The sequence below is a fragment of the Artemia franciscana genome, chromosome 1 (genome assembly GCF_032884065.1).
Source record: "Artemia franciscana chromosome 1, ASM3288406v1, whole genome shotgun sequence".
In the NCBI taxonomy this organism is placed as follows: domain Eukaryota; kingdom Metazoa; phylum Arthropoda; class Branchiopoda; order Anostraca; family Artemiidae; genus Artemia; species Artemia franciscana.
The window spans coordinates 39151819-39168054 of NC_088863.1; the positions used below are offsets into that span (position 1 = coordinate 39151819).

At 34.8% G+C, this 16236-nt stretch overlaps 1 protein-coding gene across 2 annotated transcripts in view; it reads right to left on the reverse strand.

The window, feature by feature from the left end:
• LOC136029363 (cytosolic carboxypeptidase 6-like) overlaps nucleotides 1-16236 on the reverse strand; it is a 121963-nt gene that overhangs the window by 51086 nt on the left and 54641 nt on the right. For both annotated transcript variants that reach the window (XM_065707688.1, XM_065707679.1), the window contains exon 6: nucleotides 11883-12015. In XM_065707688.1, coding sequence (XP_065563760.1) covers nucleotides 11883-12015 — 133 coding nt within the window. The remainder of the gene's footprint in view (nucleotides 1-11882; nucleotides 12016-16236) is intronic.

Here is a 16236-nt window from a genome sequence, read left to right on the forward strand (position 1 = left end):
TGCATGCTGGTTTTTGTTCTTAAAACTTGTTGCATGTTGATTTTTCTTTTCCTAAAACTTGTCCGTTTTTTCTTATCCACGTGAAACTAATTTTAATCATGGAAAATGCTGCGTACCAATTTCGCTCATAGAGCTTGTTGTGTGCTGATTTTTGTCCATTGTTGCATGTTGATTTTTCTCTTCATGAAACTTGAACACTGATTTTTGTCCTCATGATACTGCTTTTGTTCGTGAAACTTGCTGTGTGCTGATTATTGTTCCTGGGACTTCTTGCGTTCTGATTTTTCTTGGTGATTTTTTCTCTTCGTGAAACTTGAACACTGATTTTTGTCCTCGTGAAACTGATTTTGTTCATGGAACTTTTCGCGTGTTGATTTTTGCTGCTTATTTTTGATTGTGAAACTTCTGCATGTTAATTTTTCTCTTCGTGAAACTTGTACATTGATTTTCCTTTTCTTGAAACTGATTTTGTTCATGCAACCTGCTGCGTGCTGATTTTATTCATGGAACTTGTTACATGCTGATTTTTTGCCAATGAAACTTGTTGCATGCTGATTTTTCTCTTCGTGTAAATTGTATATTGATTTTTTTCCTCGTTAAACTGATTTTGTTCGTGGAACTTTGAGTGCTGATTTTTGTTCGTGAAACTTGTTGAATGTTGATTTTTCTCTTCGTTAAACTTGTACACTAATTTATTCTATGGAAATTGTGGCTTACTGATTTTTGTTTTTGGAACTTACTGCGTGTTGACTTTTGTTCGTGAAACTTATTGCATGTTGATTTATCTCTTCATGAAAATAGTAAATTAATTTTTCTCCTCTTCAGACTGATTTTGTTCATGGAACTTTTTGCGTGCTGATTTTTTTCGTGAAACCTCTCGTGTGCTGTTTTTTTCGTGAAACTTGTTGCATTTGATTTTTCTCTTCATGAAACTTCTTATTCTTGATTTTACTCTTTGTGAAATTTGTATACTGATTTTTCTCCTCGTGATAATGATTTTGTTCATGAAACTTGTTGCGTGCTGATTTTTGTTATTGGAACTTTTTGCGTGCTGATTTTGTTCGTGAATTTTTTTTGCAGGTTGATTTTTCTCTTCGTGAAATTTGTATAATAATTTTTCTCCTCGTAAAACTGATTTTGTTCATGGAGCTTGGTGCGTGCTGATTTTTGTTCACGAAACTTCTTGCGTGCTTATTTTTGTTCGTAAAACTTGTTACATATCAATTTTTCTTTTCGTGAACTTATGCATTGATTTTTCTCTTCATGAAACTGACTTTTATGTGGAACCTGCTGCGTGCTGATTTTTGTTCATGAAACTTGTTGCATGTCTATTTTTTCTCTTCGTGAAATTTTGTATATTGATTTTTCTCCTCGTGAAACTGATTCTGTTCCTAGAACTTATTGTGTGCTGATTTTTGCTCGTGGAACTTGTCGCGGGCCGAGTTTTGCTCGTGCAAATTGTCGCGCGCTGATTTTTGTTCATAAACGTGTCGCATGTTAATTCTTCTCTTCGTGAAACTCTTACATTGATTTTTCTCTTCGTGAAACTCTTACATTGATATTTCTCTTCTCGAAACTAATTTTGTTCAAGGAGCTTGTTGCATGCTGATTTGGTGTTCATGAAACTCGTTGCATGTTGATTTGGCTCTTCATGAAAACTTGGGCTCGTAAAACTTGCTGCACATGATTTTTCTCCACGTAAAAATTGTTGATTGATTTTTCTCCACATGAAACTGAACTTACTGCATGCTGATTTTGTTCGTGAAACTTATTGCATGTTGATTTTTTCTTCAGGAGACTTTACATTGATTTTTCTCCTCATGAAACTGATTTTGTTCTTGGAACTTGTTGCGTGTAGGTTTTTGTTCATGAATCTTGTTGCATGTTGATATTTCTCCTTTCGAAACTGATTTTGCTCAAGGAAATTGTGACATGCTGATTTGGTATTCATAAAACTCGTTACATGTTGATTTTTCTCTTCATGAGGCATGGGGTCGTAAAACTTGTTGCACGTTGATTTTCCCCCTCGTAAAAATTGTTCATTGATTTTTCTCTACATGAAACTGAACTTGTTGCGTGCTGATTTTTGTTCGTGAAACTTGTTGCATGTTGATTTTTTTTCACAAGCCTTTACACTTATTTTTCTCCTCGTGAAACTGATTTTATTCGTGGAACTTGTTGTGTGTAGAGTTTTGCTAATGAAACTTATTGCATGTTGGTTTTTATCTTAGTGAAAAATCAGCACGCAACAAGCTCCAGAAAGAAAAATCAGCCCACACCAAGTTCCATGAACAAAATCACTTTCAAAAGAAGGAAAACCAATGTACAAGTTTGACGAAAAGAAAACAACATGCAAACAAGTTTCACAAACAAAGTCAGCATGCAATAAGATTTGCGAACAAAAGCCAGTTTGGAATAAGTTTTGAACAAAATCGGTTTCGTCAGGAGGAAAATCAGTGTACAAGTTTCATAAAGAGAAAATTCAACATGCAATAAGTTCCACAAACAGAAATTAGCATGCAAAAAGCTCCATGAAAAAGATCAGCACACAACAAGTTCCATGAACAAAACCAGTTTTGCGAGGAGAAAAAAATCAACATGTAGGTTTCACGAGGAGAAATAAACAACATGCAACAATTTTCGGGAACAAAAATTAGCACGGAACAAGTACCAAGAAGAAAAATTACCACACAACAAGTTCCATAAACAAAATCAGTTTAACGAGGAGAAAAACCAAAGTAAAAATTTCACTAAGAGAAAAATCAACATGCAGCAAATTTCACGAACAAAAGTCAATAGTAAACAAGTTCCACGAACAAAAATCAGCAAGCAAGAAGTTTCATGAACAAAATCAGTTTCAAGAGGTGAAAAATCAATAAACAAGTTTGACAAAGAGAAACTTGAACATTGACAAGTTTCACGAACGAAAAATCAGCACGCGGCAAGTTCTATGAAAAAAATTAGCACACAAATAGTTCCTTGTGAGTATTTGTTCTTCCAATTTAAAAATGATCTGATAAAAACGAAACTATGATAAAGAAACTAGGTATTGTTAATTTTCTAGCCACAGGCTACCACACGGATTACCACAGAGGCAGCTGCATAATAAATCTTAGAGTTGACGGAACTTGGAGCGGAATTGGCGGAATCAGAATTACAGAATTGGGGACAGAATTGGGGGAACTAGAACCGACGCAAACGGAGCCAGGTTTAGAATTCTATGGCTCAGTGACGTGAATTGCATGGACTAACATGTTTTACAGCTTAAAGTTAAGGTGGGAGATGTTAAGAGAATTTTTTCAGTGGTAGAGAGGCCTGAAATCTAATATCCAGTCAAAGAAAAAAGGCATTTTTATTAAGACCTCCCAGAAATAACTATTAATATGGTTTAAATTTATCTCTAATAACAACCCTTTTGCTCTGGAATTGCTTGCTAGAGTAGGCTAGCCTCATGTTGTCACGGGGGCAAGAATATGCATAGCCATGGCTCAAAGAAGCGCAAACTTTCCATTAAAACCTCTCAGAAACAACTCTTAATTTGGTTTAAATTTATCTCTACTAATAAACATCCCCTCTGGAATTGGTTGCTAGGGGTCTCCATTGGAATTGGATGCTAGGGGCCTTGCTGGAATTGCTCACTAGAGTTCCATTGGTGTTGGTTTCTAGACCCACTGGGGCATTGATAATTAGGGTTCTACAGGAATTACTCGCTAGGGGATGGGTCATCCACTGGTTTTCACTGTTGCGTGAATATGCATATCTATAGCTCAAACAAACGTAGCATTTCCATTCAAACCTCTCTGAAATAACCCTTAATTTTGTTAAAATTTATTTCTAATAATGATCCCCCCCCCCTGCAATTGGTTGCTAGTGGATCCCCATTGGATATAGAGGCTAGAGGGTCCCGATGGCATTGCACGCTAGGGTCCCGTTGGAAATGGTTTCCATACCCCTGGTGGAATTGGATGTTAAGGGATTCCGCTGGAATTGCTCCCTAGGGGGTGGGTCAGCCACATATTTTCATGGTGGCGTCAATATGCATAGTCTTGTCTCGAAGAAATGCAGCATTTTCATTAAAAGCTTTCAGAAATAACTCTTAATATGGCTTAGATTCATCTCTAATAACAAGCCCTCCCAGCTGATTTGGTTGTTAGAACCCTCGCCTTTCTTTAATTCAGGCTTGCTTTTGCTCCAGTTTTTTCCTTTATCAGGTTTTCTTCACGTTCTGATTAATCCATTTGTTGAGTTTTAACTGCTTTTCTGTGATTTCATGGTTTTTCGCTTATATATATTATCTTTAATAAGCTTTTCACGTTTTTTCTGTTTGTTAAGTTTTAACTGCTCTCTCTGTGATTTCATGATTTTATAATATTTTTTTATTGTTAAAACTTTTATTGACAATAAAAAGTATGTTTCCTTCTAGATTTCTTGTTCTAGGGTGAATCTTCAATGTGTAATCGTTTACGCAAATGAAATATATAAAGCCAATGCAACTTAACATTTCATTTATTCAATACCTAACTTAACCTGTCTAGATCACATTAGTAAATTAATACCATTGTAACAGGCAGGTGCATCTAATGGAGCAATAGAAATGAGACATTTTCACTAGGACCTTTCAGAAATAACTCTTAAAATGGTTTACATTTACTTCTAATGACAACCCACCCCACTGGAATCGGTTGTTGGGAACCCCCGCGTTTCTTTAATTCATGGTTCATTTTGCTTGTTTTTCATCCTTTATAAGCTTTTTTAACAATTTTTCTTTTCAATTGTTGAATTTTGTCCGCTTTTCCTGTGATTTCACGATTTCATAGCGTTTTTCTATTAATAAATTCGACATTGACAATAAAAAGCCTTCATTTCTTAGATTACTTGTTCCATGAAAAAAATTTAGTGTGTAATCATTTACGTATTGAAATATCTAAAGCCAATGCTAGGTAACATCTGCTATGTAACTCAACCTGTCTAGATTACGATAGAGAATTAATAGCTCTGTAACTGGCAGGTGTATTTAATAGACCAAAAATCAATAGCTTTGCTGGATAGTTACAAGGCTCGGAGATAATGATTAAGAAACATACGAACCATAGATTTTTCGAAAAGTTTACCCTAGTCAGTATTTCCTGAATAATAATAATAATATAATGGCTTGTTGATCCAACTAATTAGCCCCCCCATGCCTTTGATGGGAATTCCTTTCGAATCCTAATAGGGACATGTATGATTAGGATATATAGGTTCCAGGAGAAAAAAGTTTTGAAAGAAAATGAAATCTCTTAAAGTATTACGTAACACTCATGTGTGTATCGTCATTACGTAACACACCACGTGTGTGTCTTTCACAGTGACAAGCGGTGATACCCACACGGCTCCCTTGAAATCTAGAATGTCACACGAGATTGCGTCATCCTTAACATAAGTAAACATTCCCCAATTACATAAGAATCTTGAGACGTCTTGTCGATAAAATTGGTTGCTAGGGGTCAGTTGGTTCAACAGGGGCATATACTACTATAACTGATACCTTGAACTTTTTAGTGATAAAATGAGCGATTAGTATTCTTTTATAATACCTTCCCAGCCTAAACAAGACTTAATCTTACGAAAAAATACAAAATTTTAGTGATATTTTGAAGACGTCAAACGAGTGGCACTCCCCAACCAAATTAGGAAGGGTATTACATATGACACGCGAGTAAAAAGATGAACTGAAAATGAGCAGAAAGGACCTGAAAATACAGTCGATCAAACAAATGCACAAAGGATGAAGTAAATCTAAGAGACCTGGGAAAATCAACGTGAAACGGAAGAAAAATGAAAAGATGTGAGCAATATCAAGTTGCTAAATAATTTGTTTCTTGGATTAGATTTAAGCCTTTAATATCAGCATTAGGAAATGGTTTAATGAAAGAAGGAGAAGTAGACATCCATATACCTGGGCAATAGGGAGTATGAAACTGAATTAAACTGTTAACGAGGATTTTGCCCAGGAAAAACATGTTTTCCCTTTCTTAGAAATTAGTAAATATTTTCCAGTGGGAAATATTGAAAGGTTTATCCACTAAAGAACTTTTTTAAAGAAAAGTAAAGAGCTACACTAAACCAAAGACAAGTATAAATCAAGTCAGATAATAATCCCCTTGTTAAGCGAGCATAAATTACTACAAATAAATAAATGGAACTTAAAACGCACAAAAAATTACAATATATAATCAAATCAAACGAAATATGTTCGTTTTAAGTTTGACTTGATTACTTATTGCAATTTCTTTTTGATACCCTTTGTAGCAGTCGCAGTCAGAAGTAGTTGGAGGAAGAACGAACTTCATTACATTACGAGGAATATTATCAGGGCCAGGTGACAAGAAATTCTTCAATCCCATAATACTTCTGCCGATTTCTACAAAACACACTGGTTCCAAAAACCATGACTTAATGCAAGGTGGCCAAAGATAAGATCAGAAATCGCTGTGACAGAGAAGACAGCAGATGTGATCCTTTTAACAATGTTTGCGAAACGTGAGGTAAATGCCAGGCCGGCTCTTATTTTATTCTTTACATTTTCTAGTTGGTACAGAAGAGCATATATTAATACCAAGCCTCCTCAGGACAGGAACAAACTTAATTAAGGAGTCTTAATTAAGGTCGTGAGTTAACTAATTTGCATTAAGCACTAAGTGTTGACATTTCTCGATATGCAAGTTAAGGCCATTTTTCTCGATCAAAGTTAAACAAGTGCATGCAATTTAACTAAGCAAATTTTAAAACGGCTAACTTACAGCAAATCACTGCCAATTGCAATATGTGACTGGTTGCCTTATTTTCAAAGATAATGTTGGAATTATGTTTTAATTCTCAGTTTGATGTCAAAAAAGTGGACACTTAAAACTCGAACACAAACTGTCCGAATTTTATGCAACAATGTAGCATAACATTTTTAGCAACTTTTAACTTAGTATAAGCTTTCCATAATGTCTTGGGCTGCTACACATTATCCTACATATTATGGACAGCTGGTCTCTGGCTGCTTGTCACCGGCTACTTGAGATTCAGCCTATCAGAGAGCTCTACTGTAGGGAGTTTCAAGCTCCTATCTACAAAAATGCTAAATTTTGTATTTTTTGCCTGAAGATAAGATATCGAATTTGCGCTTGTGTTTTTTTTTTTGTTTTTTTTTTACCCAGGGGTGATTGTTTCAAACCAATGGTCCTAGGAAACCTAGAGAGGGCTTATTCAAACAGAACTTAAAGGTTCTAGTGCCTTTTTTTAAGTGATCAAAGAGCCTATGCCTCTGGGGAGGACATGACCCCTCCACAGCCCCTGCAAAAAAGACGGTAAGTTATAAATCATACCCATTGTTTATACTTAGTATTTGCCATTAAAAAAATATACAACATTTTTTCGGGGGGGGGGGGGAAGCTTTTCTTGCGGAGATATTTAGGAAATTTTACACGTTAAGAATTGGCCAAAATTCATACATGAAATCTTTTTATTTGTCTCACTTTCCCTTTGACGAATAAACTTTACATTTAGAGATGTTCCGTGGAAAGTTTATTGCGTGGAGGGAATTTTCTGTGGGAGACTTTCCGTGGGGCAGGATTTCCACAGAGAGTTGAATTGGAACTTCTGGCAACATTTTAAAAAAGATAAAGAATTAGATCAAACAATATTTTTTCTAACAGAAAGTAAAGAGCAAATTAGAACTTAAAAAGAACTAAATTGAGGAGGAGGCAGCCTCCTTCATATACGGAATAATTTCGTTTCTTTTTTACTCTTAATGCTATTCCTTACTTTCAGTCGAAGAAACTTGTTTTGTTTGTGTTTTTCACTTTTTGCTCAAAAGGCTTGTTATATCCCAAAGGGGCTAGTGAGGAAAAATGTTGCAGCAATAGGTTGATTATACTGTTTCGTGTTTCTTTACATCAGTATCATCAACTGATTTTTGCGATTAGCGCACCATCTACTTTGTTCAAAGTCATGAAAACTTGGTAGGTTGTAAAACAGCTACAGTAACTTATCTTACAAAAAAATATGGATCTGAAAATTACTGCCAACTACCACATCAGATAAATGATAAAAGGCAGTGCTGGAATAATATTCTTCAACGAGTTGTGGGGTCATTACCATTGGAGAACGGGGTTTACCTTTCAGGTGAGAAATGGAAACATTCGGTTCCCCACAAGTGCAATTTCTTTGGATAGGTCAAATATATAGCACAATTTAACCTTTTCTAGGACATCGAGACAAAACCTAACACCTTGTATCGCATCTTATCGCTCTAAAACAATATGTAATGAGTTTATCCGAATTACATCAGATAGAGTAGACTAAGTTTTTGGATGACGTAAGAACTTTAGGGTTTTCATTGGTTTAAGAGCATTATTTTTAAGAGCATTATTGCCTACGTCGTGACTCTGGTACTTAACTTATTCCTAGATTCCACTCAAAACCAGTCCCACATTTGAACTGTGATACATGTTTCACTAGGTTAAACATATCTGGCTCCCTAATAAACATTTTCTTACTTTCCTAGAGATGGGAAACCACACAGGCCAAAATGCGACTAAGATAGTGCTCAACTACCTACAAAATGATTCGAAAGCGAATTTTAATAAGTATTTCCGCAAGTCATATCATAATCCTCCCAATATGTCCCTAAGTATGCTATCTCCATTCTGGTCTTTCCCTGATTCTGGTTCATCAATATTCGGGGGTGGTTTCCTGAATCTTGTTGGTAGATTAGGAGTTACTCAAGAAAATACAATTTCTTCTCATCAGCTGTGTATAAATGGGAATTATTGTACTCATTCTTTCAAGGTAATTCAAAAGTTCGAAAGTCTTTCTCAAATTCTTTGTCCAAAGGAAATGAGTTGAAAGTACGTTCTGCGCCCATACTTGATAATTACAGCATTAAAGTGTCTATATTGGTTCAGCTGCATATTGATACTACAGAGAAAGGCGAAACAAGAAATCAAGCGTAAACAATTTGAATAAAAGGGATCTTGACTTTTTGGTAACGTCGCATTTTTGGTTTTTTTAGTTACTTGCGGGATGAATTTAAGAAGACTAATCAACCGCAGCAAGAGCACCAAACTAGACCAGATATTTTTAGAAAATGGTTTGCTTCACTCTCCAAATTTATTAAACACCCCAGGAATATATTCGATCGTTTTGAAGTAAAGTAAAATAGCCTGATGGGGTGATGTTGACTACAAGAAACTTAGATATAGAAGAAGGCTTACAATCGATGGCAAAGATAATACTTTAGAGAACCTTGAGCCAAGAGACAAATTCAGGATCAAAATGAATTGAGCTATTTAACGTGCATTTACTGATTTTTCGTTTAGAACATTTGATTGGTTACAAAGGTGAGACCCATGAGAGAGCCTTGAACGGTCAGGAGTCGAAAGAGGCGCAAGGGCGTAAAGGGCGAGCTACATTAAAACTTAAAACGAACAGAAATTGTTCAGTATATGAAAGGGCTGTCCCCTCCTCAATGCCCCACTCTTTGCGCTAAAGTTTGATACTTTCTCACAACTCTACTTTATAAAACAATAAAAAAACTTTGGTGCAAAGAGGGGGGCTTTGAGGAGGGGACTGCCCCTTTCATACACGGATTAATTTCTGTTCGTTTTAAGTTTTAATGTTGCTCCTTACTTTCAGCTAAGAAAACTTTTTTCTTATTTAATTTTTGAACGTTTTTGAATTATTTCAAATTTTTAATTTGGCTCCCCCTATACGAATAATTAAAACTAAATTGGCATGTTAATTTTACTGTTATTAAAGTAATAATAACCTTATAATAACCTCTAAGTTTGATTTTTGTTTCAGTTGCTTAAGAATGACTCCTGAACAACAAAGACTGTTCAATTAGAATAATAACCTCGTTTTAAAAGTTAAAACAGAAACTTTAACATAAGAGAAAGCTAGTGAGGAGAGGCAACCCATCTCATATACGTAATATTTTCTGTTCGTTTTAAGTTTTAATGTTGCTTCTTACTTTCAGTTGAAAAAACTCGTTTTTTATTTAATTGTTGATCGTTTTTTAAATAATGTCGGGAAATCCAGCTCCCCCTCCATGGAAAATTTCTTCCCCCACGAAATACTTCTTCTTGGAAACATTCTCCAACGTAACTTAAATTTGCGATATTTACGGAACTAATTTTGTAAGGCATAGTAACAAAACGGCCAAAGATGTCGAAACCTTTTTATGAAAAGAGAGTCAGAAGTTGAGCAGTTCTCGAATGACTGAAATGACTGAAAGAAAAGATCTTTAAAAGATAAACATAATAATTTATGTTTATTTTGCGTTTTAATGCTATTCCTTACTTTCAGTTGGAAAAAACTTGTTTTTTTTTACTTTTTTGATAACAACCACAAGCCAAAGACATACAATATCTTTGGTTTACTATCGCATAAAAATCATAGTTATGAATCTGCTTAAGGCAAAATTAAATGCTAAGATTGGCCGGAAAATAACACAAACAAATTATTGCTTATATAAACCATTATTTTGAAAATTCGAACTTTAGCGTAAAGGACAAGGTATAAACAAGAGGGAAAACTTCCTCATGTACGTAATATGAGGGCTTTTGCACCCTCGTCAATACCTCACTCTTTACGCTAAAGTTCGAATTTCGTTCAAATTCTATAAGAATGACCCCTGAATCACAAAGGCCATTTAATTAGAATGAAAAGCTTGTTTGAAATTACTGAAAATAATTTAGCGTAAACAGCGAGGTATTTACGAAGCCCCTCATACACGTAATAATTTCTGTTCGTTTTAAGTTTAATGTTACTCCTTACTTTCAGTTGAAAAAACTTGTTTTTTTTTTAATTTAATTTCAGATCGTTTTTCAAATCATGCTGGGATATCCAGCGCCTCCTTTATAGAAATTATTTTCCCCCATGAAAAATTCCTTCATAAAAAGATCCTTCCACGTAACCTAATCCCCCAAGCCCTCCCCCGCACCAGAAAAAATCCATCCTGAAAACGACTGTATACATACCAATAACAAATATTATATGTAAACAATGGGCAAAGTTCATATCTTGCAGCCCTTCTCCCTAAGGGCTGTGGGGGATTAAGTTGTCCTCAAAGACATGGCTATTAGATATTTCGAGTATGCTGAACAAAATGGCAATCTCAAAATTTTGAGCCGGTGACTTTGGGAAAAATGAGCGTGGGAGGGTGCCTAGTTGCCCTCCAATTTTTTGGTCACTTAAACAGGCACTAAAACTTTTAATTTCCGTTTGAATGAGCCCTGTCGCAAAATTCTAGGGCCACTGGGTCGATACGATCACCCTTGAGAAAAAAAAACAAATAAACACGCATCCATGATCTTTCTTCTGGCAAAAATTACAAAATTCCGCATTTGTACAGAGGGGAGCTTGAAACCTCTATAGTAGGGTTTTCTGGTACGCTTAATCTGATGGTACGATTTTCATATATGGCTTTTAGGGGAAGTCTCGCCGTTTTTTCAAAAATAAGCCAAATTTTCTCAGGCTCGTAACTTTTGATGAGTAGAACTAAACTTGACGAAAGTTATATATTCAAAATCAGCATAAAAATTCAACTCTTTTGATGTATCTATTGGTATCAAAATTCCGTGTTTTAGAGTTTCAATTACTTTTGAGCCGGGTTGCTATTTGCTAAGGTTGGTTACCACGAACTGTTTGAAAAGTAATTAGAAAAAAAGAGCAATGAAAAAAGAAAAGGAAAAAAAGTAAGGAAAAAAGAAAAGGAAAAGCAAAGAAAAAATAAAATAAAAGTGAAAAAAAGTAATGGTAAGTAAAAGACAAATGTAATAAAGAAATCTGCTAGCAGAAGCAATATTATATAAGAATTTATCTTATATTTTCATGACAGAAGGACTTACCTTGAGCTACAAAAGATGTTGGTGATTCTCCTGGATGAAGTCTTGCAATTATGAATACTGTCTTTTGTTTGACATCCTCTTGTTCCAAATTTCTCGGATTAGTTATTGTTATCATGTCCAAATTTCTTTTATGCTAAAATACGTTTTATATAAAAGAATCTTTTCAACTTTTAATCTGTCGGATGAAAAGGAATCTATTTATATAGTCGTGAAGTAAAACGCAAAGTTTCAGCAGACTGAAGAAGGGTACAAGGATAGAAGGACGGGGGATTGGTGGACTGGGAAAAGATTTCTACTTGGATCCTGAGAGAAACAAGATTTTTCCAAAGGAAAGGTTTAATTTTTTTGAATCATGCTGCTCTAAATTTTCGTCATATCATATTTTTGCTATGTGAAACGGTGAAAATTAATTTTAAAGAACCCCAAACAGACATTTTCTTCTAGCAGTGTTCAAAGGCATACACGTTTTAGAGAGTATATCCTTAGTAAACGTTTCGAATTTTAGCACACGGATACTCAACAAAGAAAATTGGTTGGGCGAAACCGCCAAGCAGTACATTAAGTGAGACAACATGAGCTTAAATGTCTTCAGTTTTAAACTTAACATGGTCTTTATTCAAGGCTGTTGATATAATCGCTCGAGACAGCGCATTTGTACCACCCTTTAGTTGTCCCTTGTAATTTAATTGGAAAGAGCCGTAGTTCACTGCTTATCACAGTTTAGATAACAATACAGTTATGAAAAGTCAATTTATTTTTGGGATACAGTGCGCAAGCGATGCTAGCGGCTGGAGACAGAAAACTGGTATTGGTTTCTAATTGGTAAAAGGAAACTATTATTGGTATCTAAGCTGTGTGTGCAATCAAACAAAATCGCGTTCCCGCCTATGGTGTTGTAGTACGATCTACGCATCGGAGCGCGGGCTTCGGGGAGGCACCAAGTTCAGAGCTCTGTACCAAAAGCTTCTCATGGGCAAGATAGGAGTTTGCATAACTGTATTGATATCAAAGCTGTGCTGCTTATCAGTTGTTTTACCACACCAAATAATATTGAAGCTGCTTTGATGCTTTGACAGCTGGATGTGAGCTGGATGTGAGAAAGTATAGAGCTGCTTGCAATATTCTATCAGTAAGAATGCTTTCCATGAGAAAAAATTTTACAAGGAGAATAAATACTTGGTTTTTACGTTAAAACTTTATAAATGATTCACAACCAACTCAGTAGCCGGTATGAGCTATCAATATTCTTGTTTTCGGTAGATCCGCAATAAGCTGAGGGTTTTGATTAGAGAATAATTATGTAATTCGATACTAATTGACTGGCAAGTCTAGCTCCCTGATTTTTCCTCAAATTTCTCAGGTTTGTCCCCAGCTTTTGGAAATTCATCTTTCAAGGAGTTCTCTCAGCAGACCTGGTGATCATTATGTTTGTACCTGGGTATTTTGCTTGATGGAATCTCTTCTTTGGGCATCATGCTAGTCAAATTAAGATAAAGAAATCTAGGAATCTCGGAACTTACAAGGAGAATAAATACTTGGTTTTTACGTTAAAACTTTATAAATGATTCACAACCAACTCAGTAGCCGGTATGAGCCTTCAATATTCTTGTTTTCGGTAGATCCGCAATAAGCTGAGGGTTTTGATTAGAGAATAATTATGTAATTCGATACTAATTGACTGGCAAGTCTAGCTCCCTGATGTTTCCTCAAATTTCTCAGGTTTGTCCCCAGATTTTGGAAATTCATCTTTCAAGGAGTTCTCTCAGCAGACCTTGTGATCATTATGTTTGTACCTGGGTATTTTGCTTGATGGAATCTCTTCTTCGGGCATCATGCTAGTCAAATTAAGATAAAGAAATCTAGGAATCTCGGAATTCTTAGAAAACTTAAATATTTTTTCCTTGGTGTATTCTAAGAACTTTGGCTTACATTTTGTACAATACTTCGTTTGAATAATAAATAACAATTAAATAGGGAAAATCATCCCCGGATATTTTGGTCACATTCACAGTTGCCGTCCTCAGAAATTCATTTACGGACAGCCACTGTGCATGAGACTTAAATATCCAGAGATTTTGTTTTCTGTTTCACTATAAATAAAATGATTTTCACTGTTGAACTGATATTAAAACGGCATCAAAAATCGGTGTGGTCTCCATACAGAGCTATTTCGTTTGAATTTTGTTTAATTCAATCTTACGTCAGTTATCTTCCCATCATTTTGATGTAAATATTTTTACATGAATTTGATGTCAACATAATTGTCAACACGACCGTCCCACTATTTTGATGTCAACATGTTAGACTTTTACAACGAGAGAAGGAGGCTGAACCCAAACTCTTCTTTGTAGAGGTTTTTGTTCGTTTCAAGCTTGATTTGCATATTCAATTTAAGTTTCACTCGCTCTAAGATTTATTTACTCATTTACATTAATACCTATTGTATATTTACTTGCTATGATTGCTTGTTTAATTTCTATTTGTTTTGGGTTGCATTGATGCTTAAATAGCAAAAAATTTGTTTTCATCTTAAGCTTGATTTACATTTTTAACTTGAGCTGTAGTCGTTTTAAGATTTACTTATTTATTTATATTTTTACATGATGTATGTTTTTTTTACTATGATTGTTTATCTAATTTCTGTTCGTTTTCGGTTTTGTCGTTATGAGTTTGAGTTATTATAGTTATCTGTTTCTTTTGATCTTAAGCTAAATATGGCATTTACTTTTCTTTTAGAAAACTTCTTTTTGGAAGTTTTTTTTTAAATTAATTTCTGTTCGTTTTTGATTGCCAAGGTTTTAAGCTGTTCGAAATTCCCTATTTCAAAATGTTTTTCTCATTCCAATATAAATTAACAGTTTTGGCAAGACTATAAAATATTTTATCATTTAATATAAAAAGCAATTAATATCCTTTAATATTAAAAATGATATTAATTACTTAAAGCTCACTAGCTCAAGATTTTGCTTCACTCATGGCCGATTTAAGGCTTTGACGCTGCTAGGCCCAACGCTTTTGCCACTCCAATTTTGCATGATTTCCGGGGAAATCCCCAAAGCTTCGGGAATAGTGAAAGCCGGAGGGCATAGTGGGCCTATTGGTAAATCCTGGTCTGGTTTTACTACAATTTTCGTTTTGTTTTCAATTCTGTAATAAGTATTAAAGAAAATATTTGTAATATAATTCCTTTTAGTAAAGGGCCAAATACGCAGTAAGCCTTATACTTTTACCGTTAAAGGAACGGACGGTAACCATACTCTTTTTTGTAGTGGGAGACACCACTCAGTAGAAGTGCATAACCCCTATTCCCTGAAAACGATCGCGGTCTAAACAACAATCCTTAATCCAATTCTCACTTGTCTTTGAATTCTGTTCTTCTAATTATTTTAATCACAATAAAAGGTAAACTAATTTTGCAAAACTTTGTATCCACTAAAGTAAGAGAATGATAATTCTAAGTAAGAGAATTTGTTATTTAAGTATAAGAATTATACTTTTACCATTAGGGAAATGGGCACCAGCAATACTCTTGTTTATAGTGAAGAAACCATTCATTAGAAGTACATAACCCCTACTCCTTGAAGACGACCGCGGTCTAACAACTAATCCTTAATCCAACTCTCACTTGTCTTTGAATTCCGTTCTCCCAATTATATGATCAAAAGAGACGAACTAATTTGGCACAACTTTTTAGCCACTTAAGTAATAGAATGATAATTTTAAGTAAGATAATTTTTATTTAAGTAAGAGAGTGATACTGTTACTATTAAGGAAACAGGCAGTAGCCATATTTTTGTTTGTAATGTTGACACCATTCATTAGAAGTACATAACCCCAATTCTTTCGAAATGAATTTGAGGAAAAGACTCTCGAAATATTGTTTTATTTAGTTTTTATTCGTTTTTTATTGCAAAAAGTTTAATAAGTTTAAAAAAAAATTAAAAAAAACTTATTTCAAAATGAGATTTTTCTTCAGCGTCAAACTTACAACAAAGTATCAAAACTAGCATCAAAGTAACAATATCGAAGTACCAAAGCATCAAAGTAAAGAAAGCAACAGAGTAAACAAGGTATTAAGGTAAACAAAGGATCAAAGTAACAAAAAGCAACATGCAAAACTTACAGCCCTTGCACCGCAGATCGAAATTGCCACGTAAACTACTAAATTCAAGTATCAAAGTAAACAAAGTATCAAAGTAACAATAATTAGGTTCCATAGCTCAGAGCCATTTCTCTGGTTTCGGGGGGGGGGCTCAACCCGGGAAGCATAGTTATTTGGCCTTTGAAATATTTTGAACAATATGGCTAAATCGCAATTTTGACCGGATGCCCTTTGGGAAAGTGGACGTGGGCT